Source organism: Paramormyrops kingsleyae, chromosome 9 (genome assembly GCF_048594095.1).
Source record: "Paramormyrops kingsleyae isolate MSU_618 chromosome 9, PKINGS_0.4, whole genome shotgun sequence".
Lineage (NCBI taxonomy): Eukaryota > Metazoa > Chordata > Actinopteri > Osteoglossiformes > Mormyridae > Paramormyrops > Paramormyrops kingsleyae.
In genome coordinates, this window is record NC_132805.1 from 25,389,739 (window position 1) to 25,411,804 (window position 22,066).

The 22,066-nt window shown below is 42.8% G+C and overlaps 2 protein-coding genes across 7 annotated transcripts in view; both read right to left on the reverse strand.

Moving 5' to 3' along the window:
* Positions 1-22,066, reverse strand: part of LOC140592677 (uncharacterized) — a 42,094-nt gene that overhangs the window by 7,847 nt on the left and 12,181 nt on the right. The window lies entirely within an intron of this gene.
* Positions 555-21,618, reverse strand: LOC111853305 (uncharacterized). Of its 6 annotated transcripts, XM_072716625.1 has the most exons (13): positions 21,502-21,585; positions 21,408-21,459; positions 20,149-20,457; positions 19,766-20,062; positions 19,340-19,381; positions 14,513-14,539; positions 9,616-9,711; positions 9,242-9,260; positions 8,884-8,900; positions 3,901-3,938; positions 3,178-3,226; positions 2,897-2,943; positions 555-1,230 (listed from the first exon to the last, which is right to left on the reverse strand). In XM_072716625.1, the coding sequence occupies exons 2-13, from the start codon at positions 21,457-21,459 to the stop codon at positions 1,138-1,140; spliced, it is 1,086 nt and encodes a 361-aa protein (XP_072572726.1). In that variant the 5' UTR covers positions 21,502-21,585; the 3' UTR covers positions 555-1,137. The 6 variants fall into 6 exon arrangements, with proteins under 6 accessions (XP_072572726.1, XP_072572728.1, XP_072572727.1 ...); XM_072716627.1 differs by having other exon boundaries at positions 2,918-2,943; positions 21,408-21,618; XM_072716626.1 differs by having other exon boundaries at positions 3,178-3,223; positions 21,408-21,609.

Here is a 22,066-nt window from a genome sequence, read left to right on the forward strand (position 1 = left end):
GGACAAGTGGCAGATAATGGATGGATGGAATATTGTTTGCGATGTTGATGAAAACATGTGGCCTGATTTCAGAGATTGAAGCGATCAGGCAGAGCAAATCACATGGCTTTTTTCTTTTATCATGTGGCAAATTTATTTTCTTGATATTCGTGTTTGCATAAATAGCCAATAAACCCACTTTACCTGCAGAGAAGACGTATGTTCTCATTTTTGTATGTTGTTGCTCCCTCTGTGTGTGTAGTGATTTTACTGCAGTGAGAATTTTGTCTGAGAGTGTTCACTGATTGCTTGTACTGTATGTGTCTCCTGTTTGACTGATGTGCGTTACTGTTTGAGTTATGCAATTTTGCAATAGCTATTTAGTGTTTTGATTCACGTAGAGTGTTTTGCAGGGAAAATGGGGAGTTCTGCCAGATTTGTTAGTGCTATGCAGGCTGCATTGGCTGATTTGAGAATGTGGTTATTGTTCTGAAAAAAAGCAGTTTTGAGAAAAGCGCCTGAGAAAAACTGTAATCAGAAGGGCATACATCACACTGCTGAAAGTATGGCCCAGGTTACATCAGAATCAGAATCGCGTTTATTGGCCAAGTACAGTATGTGAGCGAACACATACAGTACAAGGAATTTAATTATTCCAGTCGATGGTGTCTCTCAAGCACAACAGTATTTAAAACAACAATATGTAAAGTCACAATCTAAATCTTATATACAGAAAATACAAAGATTATATATATATATATATATACCACAGAGTTTACATAAAGTGCAGTTGTTACTTTCCCCTCTTCCTCTCCTGCACCTCTTCTATCCTCTCCTCCCAAGGCACAGTTAAACATTATATCATAATAAGTGTCAATACCAGCTATTATGGAAAAAAGTGATATCGGCCAACCCTACAAATGAGCAAGGCTGATGTCTAAAAAAGAATTATATGAATACAAAATTTAAACATGTATGGCAAAATGAAAGCCTTTGCAGTCTTATTTGTAATTTGTTTCAGGATTACAACAGTGTAAAGTACAATTGCTTCTCAACAATCCTTATTATATTACAAAATCCATAAGGTGTCATTAAAATGGTTTGTACAGTTTCTATGCAGAAACTGTAGGAAAGATGATTGACTAATGTAGTCTGCTGTCATTGCTGCTGTACAGTGCTGTAGATGGTGGTTGCATTGATGGAAGCGGGGGGCTCCTCACAGATTGTGGCATAACAGTGATCAGCATCAGGCTGGAGGAGTGTAAGAGAGAAAGGGAGAGAGACAGGGGAACATTTCACATCTCAACACATCAGCAATTAATCAAAATATAAAAGGTCACACACACATCTGTTTAGCTGTCATTGTTGGGAATTCACACTGACTCTTACTTTAATGGAAAATATTGTTCATAACTCTACTCCCAGGCTAAATAACTACACATAAACATACTACATGATGTCAAAGACCTCGTTAAATTTAGAAGTGTAAAAATTTGAAAATACACATAAATTATTTGCATACATTCTTTTTTTGCGGACATAGTCTATAATTTCTGTTTTTAATCAATTTTGAGAAAATATTTGAGGAATGATGGCAATAATGTCAATGTGGTGTAACCGTAAAGTTTTTGTAGCAAATAATTAAGCATGCTTTAAAAAAGGTGAAATTCTCAATTAAACATCCTAGCAAGCATAATCTAACCTATACACACACACACACGGACGGAAGGACAGACAGAAAGACCCTGTTTATGATTGGTTTTAAAATGCATCTTGGGCAATTGGATCATAAGTGGACAGCCAAGACACATCACCATATACACCTGTATCTATCACGCATCTCCAAGGTGTCCAGCTGACCACCTGTGTTCAGATTTCGTTACTGGATACGTCCTCTGCTAGAAGGTCTATTGGCCCCACACACAGATATTACATAAGTCACCAGACAAGCACCATCTAGTTTTCCACGGACTGAATCTTCTGTCCGAATATAAATTAGGCATCTGTTTTCACTTGCACTCCAACCACGTACATCAGTGCTCCTCTCCATTTTTTTCGAGTGTTGGCGTGGTGTCACCAAAACAACCACCACATCCTGCACTGATGATATTTTTCTTATGACATCTTTGTCTGGGATTGCATCAGGGTTCATTAGCGTTTACACTACAAAAGATATGTGGTCAAATGCATCACAGACCACCTTGGCAATTGGTTTAAGTGACCATATCACAATGTGCCTTGGTGGCCGTTTACACCTGTATTCATTTGCCATTCAGTTGCCCAAGATGCATTTTAATATGAAGTGTAAACATTTTAACAAATCTGATACATGCTTTTGAAACAAGTTTTTAAAAGATGTCTGAATTACTCATCTCACCAAACCCTTATTTGTCTCTCACCCATATGTTAAAAAGAAATCAAAGTGTACCGCCTTGACTTTTGCATGAGCACTGCCTGTGCTGGCCGAGAGAGTCATGATCATTTATAACAGAAATTAAACAATAGTGAGTAAGGAGGGAAAAAGTGAATAAAATTTGGTGACCAAAATACACTCGACTTTCATATGAAAATTCCATAGAAACATTGCATAGAGCTACTTGTCGGCACCACATTGACTATAGTTTAGGGTAATTTAAATTTTTTTTGTTTTTGTTTTATGATTATTGCAATATAAAAAAAATCTCAAATTTTGTGATGTGGATTTTTTTCAATACTGTGCATCCCATGTGTGTTCTCCTGTGAGTTACGATGATGTATCTATTTGGAAGGATGCTGATTAAAAACCCCCTGATTTGCAGAGTGATTTTACCATTGGGCCTTTGAGCAAGACCCTTAATCCCAAATGCTCCAGGCACTGGTTTACGTCACTTTGGATAAAAAAACCATCTGCTACATGAATAAATGTAGATGTACTAACTTTGTCGATCAGAGAAGGCACCTTGTTCTCCTCTTGTGTCACTGGATCTGCCAAACGACATAAGCAGTACAGACCTACAGTATTACACCTCTGTATCTACAAGCACCACAGTCATAGTTTAACTCCAGCACCAACTACGGCTAAGGTTGCTTCTCCTAATGGGTCTTGGAGTCATGTTCTTGAAGAAGAAGTACAGTTTACTTTTTTCTACATTATGCACTATTACATTATTATAGCATACTCTCCCAGAGGTCACATTAAATTTACACGACCTGACTCACCAGTAGGGGCATCGCTGATCAATGAATAGATGACATTATTGCAGGACTGCTGTAGGAAAAGATGTAGAAGCAGAAGCTGAAAAATCAGAGCCTGGCACAGAGTGTGACAATGACAGACAGGGCTGCTAGACACCAGTACATGAGAATATTATTAGCGAGCAATGGTGGTAACATATTACAAAGTAACACATTACTATAATTCTACTACTTTTGGCAGTAACAAGTAATTTAACTGACTTTTCCAATTAAAATGACCCACTTAAAAGTAGGGAAATTTAAATGGGCTTGTTACTCATTACTTTTGTCTTGTGTGAAAATATTAACTGAAACTTAATGGACAAATGCAGCCTATTCCCCAAATTTCCTGTAAAGTCATCTGACTTTACAGTGGCGCAGTGAATGGGTCATATGTATTAATGATAGAACTGAAGTAATGCAAAAGTTACTTTCCCGAGTAACTATTTTCTTTTATATGTAGCAATGGGCAAAGTAATTTAATTATTTTTGAATGAAGTAGCTAGTAACTGTAACTAATTACTATTTTTCAGTAAGTTGCACAAAACTGTTAGCAAGTAACTGGCACATTCACAGATCTAGAAGTCAAACATGCGGATTCCCTTCAGTCCTCACTCTCCTCCACAGGCAAAGGAACTATTCAGCCATAAATTAAATTAACTTATATCTGAGTCTCTTTACATGTTGAGGACATTTTCGTAGTATTACCGTGTCACTGCTTGGCTTTGCCATTCTCACACTGGCATCTGAAAAAAAAAAATGTTGATGAGGATAAGAAGTCATTTAGAAAGTTATTGTCTATTAGTTAACATTGCTTGGGAGGAGAGTTGGGGTAGGGCTTATCCTGGAGGAAGAGCATGTCAAGAGTGTTTTGGAGGTAAAAAATGTGTCAGACAGAGTGATGAGTATGAAGGTGGAAATTGAAGGGGTGATGATGGATGTTAGTGCATATGCCCCAGTTGGGTGTGAGATGGGTGAGAAGGAAGAATGAAGTTGGATGAAGTGATGGAGAGTGTACCCAAGGGAGAGAGAGTGGTGATTGGAGTGGATTTCACTGGGCATGTTGGTGAAGGTAACAGGGGTGATGAGGAGGTGATGGGGAGGTATGGTGTCAAGGAGAGGAATGCAGAAGGTCAGATGGTCATACAGTGGATATAAAAAGTGTACACTCCTATTAAAATGGCAAAAAAAACGAGACCACGGTAAATCATTTCAAACCTTTTCCCATCTTCAATGTGACCTATAACCTGTACAATTAAATTGAAAAACAAACAAATGCTAGGGGGTAAAATATAAACAAAAAAAAATGTACCATACGCTGGTTGCATAAGTGTTCACCCCCTTAAAATAATACTTTGTTGAAGCACCTTTTGATTTAACTACAGAATTCAGTTTTTTTGGGAAAACACCTGCCATCCATTAAAGTGACTCTGATTAACCCCAAATAAAGTTCAGCTGTCCTAGTAGGATTTTCCTGACATTTACTCAGCTGCATCCTACTGTAACAAGTGCGTTCACTAAGAGAGCCTTGTCAATATTTGCTGCCACCACCTTTTTTATTTCAGTAACGCTGGGGAGGTCCAGCCAAATAAGGACACAAAGATAGGAGAAAAGTCTTATTACAAATACTCCAGATTACAGTCCTTCCTGAGAGCTAAAACACACCTCACCAGGAATGCTGCAAATGCAATACCCACTCCACTCCGAATCAAGGTGTAATGCACAGCAAACTTACAGCCACAATACCCTTGTGTTTTTAGATCCAGATGATATAAACCACAGCGAGCTTAAAATCACAACGCTAGTGCAGTAATTCCTCTACACGCAGCACACGGGAACATTCCCAGCCTCTCCCTTCTAACCCTGCCCTCCTGCTCATAGCCATAATCCACAGATAAAAACCAAACATTCAAGATTCAAGAGGGATTTACATACATCCACACACACTCACATTCATCCCAAAAATACAGCGTTAAAAGCGGTTACTTCCCTGAAGAGAAGCACACCCAGCTTCCCCGTGTTCTCCAGGGAAGGGGGAATTAAAGTTCCTCAGCCGACGGGGCTTATCAGTCCTCCTCTGCTCACTGCCAACCTTAAAAACAAACACAGTTCCTATCCTGCTCTAAACATTTATCACCCCCCCGTAACTAACTATCTTCGTCCGTGGCTGGTCTAATATCAGCGACGGACACACCGCGTTTTCTTCCCCAAAAATGCTGGCAGCTGCCCCAGCCCAAAGTCTCACCAACAAAATCTTTACATTACCACCGGCAGTCTCCTCCACATCCCCAAGTATGCGTCCTCTTTATAACTCCCCCCCAATCCCAGTCACAGGTGTTCCTTATTAGCATGCAGGGAGTGATCACACCCAGAGTCGTTCACTACACTACAGCAAAAGTTATGGTTGGCAGAGAACTTACAAAGCATCAAAGGGATCTCGCTGTTGAAAGTTATCAGTCAGGAGAAGGCTACAAAAAATTCCATGGCATTAGATATACCTTGGAACACAGTGAAGACAGTCATCAATAGGTGGAGAAAATATGGAACAACAGTCGCATTACCGAGAACTGGACATCCCTCCAAAATTGATGAAAAGACATGACGAACACTGGTCAGGAAGGCTGTCAAGACGCCTACAGCAACACTGAAGGAGCTGCAGGAATTTCTGGCAAGTAATGGTTGTGTATTACATGTGACAACAATCTCCTATATTCTTCATATGACTGGACTGTAGGGTAGGGTTGCAAGACAGAAGCCATTTCTTACAAAGAAAAACATCCAGGTCCGGCAAAATTTTGAAAAAAGAATACATCAAGTCTCCCAAAAGCATGTGGGAAAATGTGTTATGGTCTGATGACCAAGGGTGAACTTTTTGGTCACAATTCCAAAAGGTATGTTTGGTGCAAAAACAACACTGTGCATCACCAAAAGAGCACCATACCCATGGTGAAGCATGGTGGGGGCAGCATCATGCTTTTCTTCAGCTGGAACTGGGGTTTTAGTCAAGGTGGAGGGAATTATGAACAGTCCAATTTTGGCACAAAAAAGGTAATATCTGCTCGAATGCTGAAGATCAAGATAAATTTTACGTTTCAGCACGACAATGACCCCAAGCATACATCTAAATCAACAAAAAAATGGCTTCACCAGAAGAAAATTAAAGCTTTGGAATGGGCCAGCCAGAGCCCAGAGCTAAATCCAACTTAAATTCTGCGGGGTGACCTGAAGAGATGCAAAAGAGATGCCCTCAAAATCTGACAGATTTGGAGCGCTTTTGCAAGGAAGAGTGGGCAAATATTGCCAAGTCAAGACATGGCATGCTGATAGACTCCTTCCCAAAAAGACAGAATGCTGTAATTAAATCAAAAGGTGTTTCAACAAAATATTCCTTTAAAGGTGTGCATACTTATGCAACCAGCTTATTGTATGTTTTACTTTTATTTTATTATTTTCCCCCTAACAGATTTGTTTGTTTTTTAATTGAATGACACAGGTGATATGTCACATTAAGTCATTTCAAAAGTTTTTCCACCTTTATCTTGGTGTCATTGTTTTTGTACATCAGAAAAATCTGTCATCTTTACAAGGGTGTGTGCATGTTTTATATCCACTATAAGAGTGGATGATGATGCACACAGATGGATTACATCCTATGCAGGAGGGTCAGTCTGAAGGAGATTGGAGACTGCAAAGTAGTATTAGGGGAGAGTGTAGCTGGCAACATAGAATGGTGGCCTGTAGGATGACTTTGGAGATCAAGAAGAAGAAGAGAGTAAGGGCAGAGCCAAGGATCAAATGGTGGGGATTGAAGATGAAGAACTGTAGGGTGGGGTTCAGAGAGGAGTTAAGATTGGCACTGGGTAACAGTTAACAGATAGCTGGGCAGCTACTGCAGAAATGGTAAGGGAGACAGCTGGAAAGGTGCTTGGTGTAACATCTGGTCAGAGGAAGGAGGACAAGGAAATCTGGTGGTGGAATAAGGAAGTTGAGGAGAGTATACAGAATAAGAGGTTGTCAAAGAAGAAGTGGGATAACCAAAGAGATGAAGTAGACAGGAGTACAAGGAGATGAGGCGTAAGGTGAAGAGTGAGGTGGCGAAGGCTACATATAAGGTGTATGGCGAGTTGTATGAGAGGGTGGACACTAAGGAGGGAGAAAAGGAACTGCACTGATTGGCTAGGCAGAGGGACTGAGCTGGGAAAGATGTGCAGGAGGGTAGGGTGATAAAGGATAATGGAAACATACTCCCAAGTGAGGAGAGTGTGTTGAGCAGATGGAAGGAGTACTTTTAGGAGTTGATGAATGAAAAGAATGAGAGAAAGTGAAGGTTGGATGAGGTGGAGATCAGTGAATCAGGAAGTACAGTGGGTTAGCAAGGAAGAAGTAAGGATGAAGAATGGAAAGGCTGTTGGTCCAGATGATATACCTGGGGAAGCATGGAGGTGTTTAGGTGAGATGGCAGTGGGGTTTTTGTTTAACACAATCTTGGACAGTAAGAGAAAATGCCTGAGTGTAAAAGAAGCATACTGGTGCTTATTTTCAAGAATAAGGGTGATGTGCGGAGCTGTACTAACTACAGAAGGGTGAAGATGATCAGCCACAGCGTGAAGTTATGGGAAAGAGTAGTGGAAGCTAGGATAAGGAGAGGTGATGATCAGTGAGCAGCAGTATAGTTTCATGTCAGGAAAGAGCACTGAAGATGCAGTGTTAGCTCTGAGGGTGTTGGTGGAGAAGTATAGAGAAGGTCAGAAGGAGCTGCATTGTGTTTTTGTGGACCTAGAGAAAGAATATGACAGTGTATCTAGAGAGGGGTTGTGGTATTGAATGAGGAAGTCACAAGTGGCAGAAAAGTATATAAGAGTGGTACCGGATATGTAATGGGGCAGAATGACAGTGGTGAGGTCTGCGGTTGGAGTGACTGATGCCTTCACAGTAATAGGTGGGATTACATCAAGGGTCGGCTCTGAGCACTTTCTTGTTTGCTATGGTGATAGGCAACTTAACAGGTGAGATCAGACAGGAGTCCCCGTGGACTATGATGTTTGCAGATGATATTGTGAACTGAAGTGAGAATAGGGAGTAGGTGGAGGAGACCCTGGAGAGGTGGAGATATGATCTGGAGAGGATTGGAATGAAGGTCAGTATGACTAAGATAGAATACATGTGCATGAATGAGAGGGAGGACAGCAGAAGGGTGAATATGCAGGGGGCAGAGTTGGTGAAGGTGGAGGAATTTAAATACTTGTGGTCAACGGTTCAGAGTAATGGGGAGTGTGGAGGAGAGGTGAAGAGAGTGCAGGCAGGGTGGAGTGGATGGAGAAGGGTGGCAGGAGTGATTTGTGACAGATGGGTATCAACAAGAGTGAAAGGGAAGGTAACAAGATAATAGTGAGACCAGTTATGTTATCTGTGTTGGAGATGGTGGCACTGACGAAAAGACAGGAGGCAGAGCTGACATGCACACATACGCAGACATGTGCAGACATACGCAGACATGTGCAGACATACGCAGATATGTGCAGACATACGCAGACATGTGCAGACATACGCAGACATGTGCAGACATACGCAGACATGTGCACACATACGCAGACATACGCAGACATCTGAAACGGATGGTATACAGTAGCATTTGTTGTTAGTGTAAATTATCGTTGATTTTACCTTTAAAGTGCAAAAGTTTGCACTTACCATGATCTGGCAGTTGTCTGTTAACGAATACAAAGATTTGGCTATTAAATGACAATCAAATTGCAACTGAGGGGGGTTACACTACTGTGCCCTGAACCCAAATTTTGGTGTTACACCCCTGGGTACAGTTATGATGTCTTGGTCATTCAAAAGTATTATGAATGAAATGCTTTAAAACTTAAGGTATATTTACATGCTGCTTATGAATGCATTATGCAGGTGCGATGAATATTCTATTAAAGCATAATGAATGCATTTTGAATTACTGTGAAGTGTCATTAATTAATGTTAATCAATGTCCAAAGACAAATAATAGTAGCTATACAATGTAAATATAGAAAAAGACAAAGTATCTCACCTTTTTGATTTCTGGTTTCCTAAAAGGTAATATGGTATTTTAAACTGTCACAGTAGTTCAAATAACATATAAATATAATTACAATTTGAATGTTTATAAGCCTTCAAACATTATGTATAATGAACACTATTCAAATAATTTTAAAATACATTGCTTGTATTTGTATACCAAATACTAAACATGGTCCCTCTTGAGACCTGAACCTGACCAATCATTCGCATTACATCGTTCCCACTACACTGTGCCAAACCTCTCCTTCTCTAACTGCAAGAATAAAATCAGCCCATTTACCCTGTCAAACAGCTTCCTATAGAGAATGTAATTCTGCACTGTAAGTCTGATTGTGCCTCATGTACGCAGGCAGGAATACTCACTGTGTCTCCTATACAGGACGACCGCAGCGGCTCCCAGCAGGATCACAGTCACAGCACAAGCCACCCCCACTGTTCCTGCTTTATTCCACGGCGCAGCTGGGTAGGAAGACAGAACACCGGGTCATGCAGACTAGAAACCTCACACTGTCCATGGTACTGGAATGCTGAACTGGACCACCCTTTGTGGAGTTTCCCTTCAATCAGTTCATTCAGTCCATAGCAACGGAATGCTGGGGGTTTTGTAATGGGCTTGGTTAATTTCCAAAAATAATCTATTTATTTTCAACTTTTAAAGACCCTCACACTCATGCATTCTGTTCACATCTGAAAAAATTAAACTGGTTAAACTTATGAAATTGCCCATTGACCCGTTGCCCCGCTCCCAATTTACTGGTCCGTAAAATCTTTGTACAACACAAACCAGTCCATGAACCTCAAAAGGTGGGGAACCCCTAATTCAGATAATTACAATAATTATTTAAATATTCATGGTGCTAATTACACAGTATATTCTTCTAATAAAAAGGTGCTCTAATGTCTTATAATGTTATGGATCTTTAAATACAGATATGGGCAATCTTATCCCTAAGGGGCGTTTTTGTGTAACCTTTAGGTCAGCTGTTCAAACCCAGGTGTGGGGACTCTTCAGCCAATCAGTGATCTAATTAGTAATACAATTAGGCAGCTATAGTGAAAACCCACATACTGTACATAACGGCTCTTTCTGAATGACTGATCACCCCTGTTGTAATAAGAACATAAGAAATTTACATACGAGAGGAGGCCATTCGGCCCATCAACCTCGTTTGGGGAGAACTTAACTAATAGCTCAGAGTTATTACCTAGCTCTGATTTAAAGGAACCCAGGGTTTTAGCTTGCACTACATTAGTAGGAAGACTATTCCATACTCTAACTACACACGGTGTAAAGAAATGCTTCCTTAAATTCATTTTAAAATGTTCTCCCACTAATTTCCACCGTGAGTTCTAGTATTTAAACTAAGCAGCAATGTCCTTCTTAAGGTATGGTGACCAAACCTGCACACAATATTCTAGGCGTGGTCTTACCAAGGAATTATATAATCATACCGTCACTTCCCTTGACTTAAACTCCACACACCTAGAGATGTAACCCAACAAATTTTTTATTGCTTCCCCACACTGGCGAGAGTGGGATATGGAAGCATCAACATACACACCGAGATCTTTCTCATAATCAGCTACCTTTATTTCAGTGGAACCCATAAAATATCTGTACTTTATATTTCTGCTCCCTGCATGGATTACCTTACATTTATCTGTGTTAAATTTCATCTGCCAAGTATCAGCCCAGTCGCTAATTAAATCCGGATCCAGGTGTAGCCTCTCCGCTGCTAGTTCAGTATCTGCTACACCACCCACCTTTGTGTCGTCTGCAAATTTAACCAGTTTACTGTATGTATTGGTGTCAATATCATTAATGCAAATTAGGAACAATAGTGGTCCTAAAATTTAACCCTGCGGTACCTCACTATGAACGCAGACCCACTGTGACATTGTGCCTCTAATAACTAATAATATTTTTCAAATAAATCATAAATGATTTATTATATTGCGTCATTTTTGCAGGCGAGGAGCGGAAATTTCTGCAGTAGGGCGGTATAATCAAAATCTCTCCCGTTGACCAAATTTATATCGTATACCGTTTATACTGCACAGTACTAGTATGAATTAAGTCCTCTTGCACTTGCAACAATGTGCTTTTAAAAAATTCCTATGCCTCTTCAACCGTTTTGCTATTTAACTCCATCCAGTTTCTACAGTTTCAGTCTCATACCATTAAAGTTAGCCTTCCTAACACTGTATACTTTTGTTTTGGACTTTGCTCTTCGGACATTAAAATTAACCTTGTATTTAACCATGCTATAATCATGTGTATATATATATAATCACTGTCCAATGGTTCTAAAACCTCTAATTTTCCAATCCTATCCAGATTATTAGAGAAAACAAGATCAAGATCAAGCCCTGGTACGGCTATTAACAAACTGAGTAAAAAAACAATCCTGTACTAATTCTACCATCTCGAGTTCATTTACAGAAGAGCCAGAGACTGTGTCCCACTGTATCCCAGGTAAATTAAAATCACCCATAACCACCACATCATTTTTATTACTCATATAATTCTGATATCATATTGCATTCTGCTTTCCTCTGCAGCTACATTAGGTGCTCTATAACAAACCTCGACAATTAGGTCATTTGAGTTTTTAGCATCTAGTTTTATTGTCACTCATCCATGTTTCAGTTATTCCTATGATGTCGTAAGTGTCTGATGAAATTAAAGCCTCTAAATCATGAATTTTGTTTCTAATACTCCTAGCATTTAAATACAGACCACAAAGGGTAGGCCTTTTACAGTGCCCACTTTTAATATTTATTGGGGCTTTCCGTCTCTCCCCACCTAAATTCCTAACTAACCTCCCTGCCCCCCCAGTCCCTAGTTTAAACATTCCTCAACTACTCTACACATATGCCTCCCCAATACACTGGTTCCCCTCTGGTTCAGATGCAACGCGTCCGGCTTGAACAGGTCCCACCTGTTCCAGAAGGTCTTCCAGTGCCCCATAAACCTAAACCCCTCTTTCCTACACCACCATTTTAGCCACGCATTTAATCTCCTTATCTCAGATTTGCACATGGCATGGGAAGTATTCCAGAGAATACCACCGTGGATGTTCTGCTTCTAAGCTTATCTGTGACTTCTATAAATTTCTCCTGCAGAACAACCTTCTCCTGCCCTTTCCTATGTCGTTGGTGTCAACATGCACCATGACCAATGGATCCACCCCGGCTGGGGCCAAAAGCCTGTCCACTCGATCTGGAAGGTCCCCTACCTGGGCACCAGGCAGGCAAGACACCGTACGGGACCCTCTATCACGGGTGCACACATAACTATCTACACCTCTAATAATTGAATCCCCTACTACCACAACCTCCCTCCTCCTGGAGGTAGGTGGCTCCTTGGTGCCCAAGGGCCCAGCTGCCTCCCCAGTCTCTAAAGCTGTAAGCACCTGAAAGCGGTTAGACACTTCAGGTGATGCCACCTCTGTGAACCGTGTACGCCCTTTTCTACGTCTACGACCTACGTTCACCCAGCTCTCTCGACCTACCTGTTCATTCTCCCCCCTCCCCACTTGTGACATACATACAGTCTCCCTAAAAGGCGTATTAGCTCTCTTCTTTAACTCATTGTTGTGTTGGATGAGAGCCAGTTGCTCCTCGAGGTCACAAACCTTGACCATGAGTGAGTCCACTAACTTAATTACATCGCTCGCAGATGAAGTGCGACTGGACGCAAGCATCCAGAACGGCAAACATCTTGCAAACACAACACTGAGCTGGCCCCATAATTAACTATGACCCCGTCCTTTACTCCCAGCCCAGTATTTAACTTTTACTTGATTTAATTAATGCATAGTTAATATAATAAAATACCAAGTACAATAAAACACTAAATAAAGACTTGCGTTAAAACTTTTTAAAATATCCGATAGGGTCAGAGATAACAACCTTAGAAATTAAACTTTTAAAATAACCAAATTAAGAATTACTTACCCGAGACTAACTACCTGCTGAACCAAACTAAAGCGAAGTTGCTCTAGGGAGGCCAAAAACCACAAAAAACCCTCTCAAAGCCAGCTACTGCCGGAGCGGGAAGAAAAGTGGAAAATGTCCTTCCGGCTCCGACTGGCGACCAAGCAAAGCTCAGGACCAACTGTCCTTTTCCGAGTTAATGTTACCGGCATTAGATAATATTACCCCGCGGGTGTTTGTAGCGAAGGTACACGGACAGAAATGCTGCTCGTGCGACACCCGCAGCGATCGATAACACTCGCGCTGTCAGTTAACAAGGACAGACAAGTACTCACGCAGACCGAGAAAAAAAATAAAAACAAAATAAAAGTAAAAAATGAAACAACAACCACCCACGTAACCGTACTGGCACAAACACTAAAATATACTTCCAAATAATTCCAGTCAACCGCTTCAACAGGCGCACAACACAGCACAAGTGCACACAGCATCTACACCACTCCCGCACAGTGCAGCAATCCCTGCAGCCTCGAGAACAACACCAACCAACCAATACATCTTTGCAAGGACCTTCATGGTAGTTGCACAAACCACACGCTTATTTAGTTATCGAAAAGAAATAACTTCAAGAAAAAAAAATCTACTGCCCTCATCCCCTGCTGTAGCAGGCCCCCTATTTCAGCTCTTACCCTCAGCAGTACCTCTCGGCCACCCCCTGGCTCTCACTGCTCTGCACGGCTGACTGGGATTCCCTGTTCTACCGGCTGCCTTTCCTTCACCTGGCCTAAAAGAAGCTCCATTATCTGTGTTTATGTATCCAGGCATCATTATCTGGGTGCAGCTATTGCCCTCACCTGTGTCCCTGTCATTGATATCGTTCTAAATGGTACCTGTTTTAGATTAGTGTGTAATTTGCCATTTACCGCATAGGAGAACCCAATTCCAACACTATAAGCCATACAGTAAGACAATTACATACTTCATGCCAAACTGCCAGTTTATTCGCACTAATGCAGGACATTTGCCCCCTTTGTGGACCAGATGGCTTCCATTCTCCTGAAAACAGGGTAATTTGTCTTTTCCCTTCACACACAGCCATGTACCAAACGCACGTGAACCTGAACCCCCTTCTCCAAATCCATACCCCATACCTGAAGTAATTCACCGTATCTCAGCCTGCTAATAGTTTATTGAAGGGACAAAGCTGACATCTGATGATATTTGATACACTCATCTCTTTTGGAGGCTGAGCTTTCCTCACTGCTATTTTTTCACAGATCAGAAAACCAAATTGAATATTAGATTAATTAATATCAGTTACCTGACACAGGATCCACAGTGGAGTTCGCTGTGAAACATGAAGACATGTTTAAGGCAGATAAACTAGAACATAAAAGAAAACATAAGAAACTGTACATGACTGAAAAACCTAACATTCAACTCATGTGTTGTACTCAGTGGAGAATGTGTTCACACAGTAAGAGAGCTAACAACATGGTTATACAACCATGGAAAAAATTAAGAGACCACTCTATTTTTTAAACAAATTTGTATTTTTAAATCCTGGTTTAATCATAGTTCTGCTGGCAGAAGGCTACGCTGATCAGCAGGTTGCTTCTAGGTTCAAAATTTCTAACACAGCAGTGCACAAGAAGAACCTGAAGCAGAAGACACCAAGAACGACCAGAAACCAGCCATGTAAAAGGGCGGAAGCGACATTCTAATGCCAGAGATGACCATTAACTTATCTCACATTTTCTCATGAATCGTTGGATGACATCAAGTGACCTTCGAAAGGAATGGGAAACATTAAGTGCAGGTGTGAAGTGAACTGCTAGGACAGTTCATATCAGGCTCCTAGAAGCAGGACTGAAGTCCGATGAAACAAGAAAGAAGCCCTTCATTAATGAGAAACAGAGAAGAACCAGGCTGCGGTTTGGAAAAAAAAAATATTATTCACAGGCACACACCCAGAAATTGAGAAATGAATAAAAAAAAATTGTCTTGTGGTCTCTTAATTTTCCCCTCCTTGGATTGCCACCCTATCGTGGTGGAGGGGTTTGCATGCCTCAGTGACCCTGGGGGCTATGTTGTCAGGGGCAATATTCCCTGGTAGGGTCTCCCAAGGCAAAAAGGTCCCAGGGGAGGGACCAGACAAAGAGCAATCCAAAAGAACCCTGTGATAATGTATTCTAGCAAGGTCTTGTTTCCCTCGCCCGGACTAGGGTCACCGGGACCCCACCCTGGAGCCAGGCCTGAGGGGGGGCCCATTGGCCCGTGGGGCCCGGCCGGGCACAGCCCGAAAGAGGCACGCGGGACTGTCCCCAGGTGGGCCCACCACCCGCAAGGGGAATGTCAGGGGTTCGGTGCTTTGTGGATTGGGTGGTGGCCAAGGGAGGCCCTGGCGGTCTGATCCCCGGCTGACAAAACTGGCTTTCGGGACATGGCGCACCACGAGGGGATTCCATCGTTTTGCTGGGGGACTTCAACGCTCACGTGGGCAATGACAGTGTGACCTGGAGAGGGGTGATTGGGAGGAACGGCCTGTTCTGTTATTGGACTTCTGTGCAATGCATGGTTTGTCCATAACAAACACCATGTTCAAGCATAAGTGTGTCCATAAGTGGACATGGTACGAACATGCTCGGGGCTACAGGTCGATGATCGATTTCATAATCGTATCATCTGATCTGCGGCCTTCCGTCTTGGACACTCGGGTAAAGAGAGGGGCAGAGCTGTCAACTGATTACCACCTGGTGGTGGGTTGGCTCAGGTGGCGGGGGAGGAAGCCGGTCAGACCTGGTAGGCCCAAGCACATAGTGAGAGTCTGCTGGGAACGTCTGGCAGAGGTTCCTGTTCGCCGGAGCTTTAACTCGCACCTCCGGCAGAATTCCAACTGCATACCGGGGGAGGTAGGGGACATTAAGTCTGAATGGTCACTGTTCCGGACCTCCATTGTGGAAGCGGCCGTATGGAGCTGTGGCTGCAGGGTGGTCGGTGCCAGTCGTGGCGGTAACCCCCGTACCCGATGATGGACACCAGAAGTGAGGGAGTCGGTCAAGCTGAAGAAGGAGGCTTAACGGGAATTATTAGCCTGGGGGTCTCTGGAGGCAGCTGACAGGTACCGGCAGATCAGGCGGAACAATGCTTCGTCCTGGCCGTGGAACACTGGACCAGCTTTATACCCTTGCAAGGGTTCTGGAGGGGGCCTGGGAGTTTGCCTATCCAGTCTACATGTGTTTTGTGGATTTGGAAAAGGCTTACGACCGGGTTCCCCGAGGTGCTCTGTGGGGGGTGCTTCGGGAGTATGGGGTTGTGGGCGATTCGGTCCCTGTATGAATGGAGCAGAAGCTTGGTCCGCATTGCCGGTAATAAGTTGGACGTGTTCCCAGTGCAGGTTGGGCTCCGCCAGGGCTTCCCTTTGTAATCGGTCCTGTTTATAATATTTATGGACAGGATTTCTAGGTGTAGCCAGGGTGTTGAGGTGTCCAGTTTGGTGGCCTCAGGATTGCCTCGCTGCTTTTTGCGGATGATGTCGTCCTGTTGGCTTCATCTGCTGGGGATCTCCAGTGTGCTCTGGGGCGGTTCGCAGCCGAGTGCGAAGCGGCGGGGATGAGGATTAGCACCTCCAAGTCCAAGACCATGGTTCTCAGCCGGAAACAGGTGGATTGCCCTCTTCAGGTCAGGGAAGAGGTACTTCCTCAAGTCAGGGAGTTCAAGTATCTCGGGGTCTTGTTCACGAGTGAGGGTAGGCGAGATCGGGAGCTGGACAGACAAATTGGAGCAGCGTCTACAGTTTTGCAGGTGCTTAACCGGTTCGTCGTGGCTAAGAAAGAACTGGGCCGGAAATCAAAGCTCTCCATCTATTGGTCCATATTCGTCCCTACCGTCACCTATGGTCATGAGCTATAGGTAATGACCGAAAGAATGAGATTGTGAATACAGGTGGCCGAAATGAGGTTTTTCCGCAGGGTGTCTGGGCTCTCCCTTAGGGATAGGGTGAGAAGTTCGGATATCCGGGAGGGTCTCAGAGTAGAACCGCTGCTTCTCTACGTCAAAAGGAGCCAGTTGAGGTGGTTTGGACATCTGGTTCGGATGCCTCCTGGGCGGCTACCCGGAGAGGTTTTCCGTGCATGTCCTACAGGGAGGAGGCCCCGGGGCAGACCCAGGACACGCTGGAGGGATTATATCTCTCGGCTGGCCTGGGAACGCCTCGGCGTCCTCCCCGAGGAGCTGGTAGAGGTAGCTGGGGAGAGGGAGGTCTGAGTATCTCTCCTGAAGCTGCTACCCCCGTGACCCGAACCCCGGACAAGCGGTAGATAATGGATGGATGGATGGATCTCTTAATTTTTTCCATGGGCATATGTTTTAAAAAAATTTAACTTAACCTCATCAAATATACACTGCTCAAAAAAATTAAAGGAACACTTGGAAAGTTCAGATCTCAATGGGGAAAAAAATATGCTGGATATCTATGCTGAAATGGACTGGGTAATGTATTAGGAACAAAAGGATGCCACATTGTTTGATGTAAATGAAAATTATAAACCCACAGAGAGCTGAATTCAAAGACCGAAAATCAAAGTGAAAAAATAGGCTAGTCCTTTTTGCTGAAATTTCATTGCAGTAACTCAAAATCGTACTCAGTAGTTTGTATGGCTCCCACACGCTTGTATGCATGCCTAACAACGTCGAGGCATCCTCCTAATGAGATGACGGATGGTGTCCTGGGCGATCTCCTCCCAGATCTGGACCAGGGCATCACTGAGCTCCTGGACAGTCTGCGGTGGAACCTGGCGGCATTGGATGGACCGAAACATAATGTCCCAGAGGTGTTCTCTTGGATTTAGGTCAGGGGAGTGTGGGGGCCAGTCAATGGTATCAATTCCTTCATCCTCCAGGGACTGCCTGCGTACTCTCACTACATGAGTCCGGGAATTGTTGCGTACCAGGAGGAACCCAGGAGCCACTGCACGAGCATGTGGTCTGACAGCATAGGGTCCAGATACCTAATGGTAGTCAAGGTGCCATTGTCTCGTCTGTAGAGTTCTGTGTGTCCCTCCATGGATATGCCTCCCCAGACCATCACTGACCCACCGCCAAACCGGTCATGCTGAACAATGTTACAGGCAGCATAATGTTCTCCACGGCTTTTCCAGACCCTTTCACGTCTGTCACATGTGCTCTGGATGAAACTGTTCTCATCTGTAAAAAGCACAGCGTGCCAGTGGCGGACCTGCAAATTCTGGTATTCTATGGCAAATGCCATTCAAGCTCCACGGTGCCAGGCAGTAAAAACAGGGCCCACTAGAGAACGTTGGGCCCTCAGGCCACCCTCATGAAGTCTGTTTCTGATTGTATGGTCAGAGACATTCACACTAGTGGCCTGCTGGAGGTCATTTTGTAGGGCTCTGGCAGTGCTCATCCTGTTCCTCCTTGCACAAAGGAGCAGATACTGGTCCTGCTGATGGGATAAGGACCTTCTAAGGCCATGTCCAGCTTTTCTAGAGTGACTGCCTGTCTCCTGGAATCTCCTCCATGCCCTTGAGACTGTGCTGGGAGACACAGCAAACCTTCTGGCAATGGCACGTATTGATGCACCATCCTGGAGGAGTTGGACTGTGCTGTGCAACCTCTGTAGGGTCCAGGTATCATCTCATGCTACCAGTAGTGACACTGACTGTAGGCAAATGCAAAACTACTGAAAAAACATTCAGAAAAGATGAGGAGGGAAAAATATCAGTGGCCTCCACCTGTTAAACCATTCCTGTTTTGGGGGTCGTCTCATTGTTGCCCCTCTAGTGCACCTGTTGTTAATTTCAATAACACCAAAGCAGCTGAGACTGATTAACAACCCCCTCTGCTACTCAACTGACCAGATCAATATCCCCAGAAGTTTAATTGACTTGATGCTATACTCTGATTAAAAAGTGTTCCTTTAATTTTTTGAGCAGTGTCTTTACTTTCCTTATCACTTTCTTGGTATTGTTTTTAAATGTTAAAAATATAACAACTGAGAAATGGTTAAAACTGGATAACATTCCAAAAAATCAGGTTCATCATTGAAAATTACACTGCAATTAATGATGCTCTGACCAAGATCTTTTTGAAGGATATGGTCTGAAAAAGGAAATTAATGTTGTTTTACCTGATGTGACCACTGGGTGAACCGTAGAGCTAACTGTCACTCCTAAAGACAGTGATAAACCAAACCCAGGCATCTGCACTTAATCATTAACTTTCACCATTGGATACGTTTCTTAATTGTCATAGTTACATCATCTATTTGTTCATGATTGAAAAATTGTTTTAAAACATCAGCTATAAATGAAATTTATGTGTCACACCAAAACAATCATATGAAGCGTGACAGTAAAGAATAATATTAAACTTACAGAGATCATGGGACACTTAACTCTGAAGTCACCATAAAGAATAGGCCTAACTTTGAATGCTTTATGTTTGTAGTACTTTGAATAAAATATTTAAAATGCTATTTGAAAAGTAAAACAGCTTAAAAAAAGCTCAGTTCCTCAATTGTCTGACGACTGAATACCAGCTGAAATGAACTTACCCAACAATGTAACTATAGAGACGTTGCTGTCTTGTGATGGAGCTTCATGTCCATCTATCTGCTGAGAGTACTTACACTGAACTTTAATCTCAGTATCTGCACTGTGATTCCCAGTCTGACGGAGATCATCCCAGGAATAGGAGCGCAGACATTCTGAGGTATTCTGATCAAACGCCTCCCCCCCTATCTGGAAATAGCACCTGGAGATAGATGGATGCACCAAACAGTGCAGCTCTGCTGTGTCTCCCTTGCTGATGACATTTGGCTTTACAGTCAGCTGGGGGGCTTTCAGCTCACCTACAGGTTGTAAGAACGTTAAATATTAAAGATCAGTTTAAGATCTCATACAATGTAACAATCATGTAGAGTTATTGGAAACTTACCTAAGACCTTCACTTCCATCATCTGACTTCGCTCCGAATGCTGATCACCGACACTGTAGGCACAGCTTAGCCTTACGATAGTGTACTGCGCCTTGTCTGTTCTTCCACCGAGAAGCTCTTCCCCAGTCACATGGAACTCACACAGTCCTGACCTGACTAATTCAGTCTGCATGGGGCTCTGCTGTCCATCTAGATGCAGTGAACACTGTAATGGTCTCTTATCCTCAGGGACGTCACAGGTAACTTGGAGAGTCCCCTTCTCAGTCAGCAAAGTTTTAGTCAGGCTTATTCCTGGCTTTGGTAATTCATCTGGATTATAAAATTACATATGTATTAATATGGGCAGTGTTATATTTTGCTTTAAAATCAAGCAGTGACTCGATAATTTTCTGTGAAAACTCTTTGCTAAATACCTGGCAGAAGCATACACTAATAACAATGTTACATCAAAGAACTCATCTGAGTGCTGAGAGATTAGGAGCTGAACAGTGATATATATAAGTAGAGAGTCCATCTCAGCCTTGATAACCAGAATGCAAAGTTTAATTCTGCAAATTTTCTGCAGTATCTCCCCTGTACATTGATTGTTGAGTGCTGATTATACTTAACAGAACAGAGATCCTTTATTCACCCCCATGGAAGATTCTCTTTTTGCATATCTCATCTTACTCTCCATGAGACACACATACAGTAGAGGTGAGAGTGAGTGTGGGGGTCACAGCGCAGGGTCATCCAGTGCCCAACACCCCGGGATTATGTGGGGTTTGGGGTCTGGCTCAAGGGCCCGACACTGGTACTGCGCTACCAGGCACAGGATTCGCAAACACAGAGACACACATGGCCTGGTTATATATACAGTATATACATTATAACGTGCATATTTCATAATATCAACAGACTTCTTTCTCAGATTTAATAAATGTGTCCCTTCAACTGAATAACAGAATTCTAATTAGTTACCTGTTTTATGCTGGAAGTCAAACCTAACATCAAAATTGAACTGTAATTTAAAAAAAGCAAAGAATAACCATGCTTGTGTCTACACTCACCATCATCACTTTTGTACGCAACAAACCCTGAAAATTAAATGAAGTGAAGAGCTAATGGCAAACATCACAATCTGTACAATATGTAAAGGGAACGAGCTAATGAAAAAGGAATTCAGCAATTCTGTTCAGAATATCCGCTTCCAAAAACCAGCAGTGACAGACCCTGAGCTCCAGTGAACCATCTACAAGAAGGAAAATGCAGCTACTTACATCCAGTGAGAAGGATAATCTGTGTATAGAGACAGAAGGCAGGCAGCAGCATTTTGACAGCAATCAGCCAAATGTGAATGTGGAGAAGCAAAAGTTAAAAGTTAAATTGAGCATTTGGTAATGAGGAAGTTGACTGCCCCCCCTGTTTCCTCCTCAGCGTAGCCTTAACGAGAAATGTACAGTATGTTCATCACTTGTCTTAGTACTTCCTGTTCCTGCCCTGACGTGGTTCATTCCAGCTGCGTCTTGTTTGCGTTCTTATTAGTCCCTGTATAAAGTGCTTCTTGTCATTAAGGAGAATCCCCTGGTGATGTAGACGGCAATCCTCTGGGCTGCTCCATGACAGAAACCAGAAACAGCCTGAGACCCAGTTTTGGTCGCAATTCAGTTTTGGTCAAATATGTAGTTATGGGATTTTTCCATTGTATGGTAATATATATTCCATATTCTTACATCCATACCATTGTTCTCTTCGAGTAGAACAAAGTGATTAACCAGTATTCTTACAATATTAAATTTAGCCACAAGGGGGTCATTCCATATCAAATCACCCAGAGGGTCCCTGGTCATGCTCTTAGATTTCCCTGGAAAAAAATCACTGTTGCTCCTTTACCAAACTTATGGAGAAATAACGAGTATGAGGCCTGTATCTCTAATAC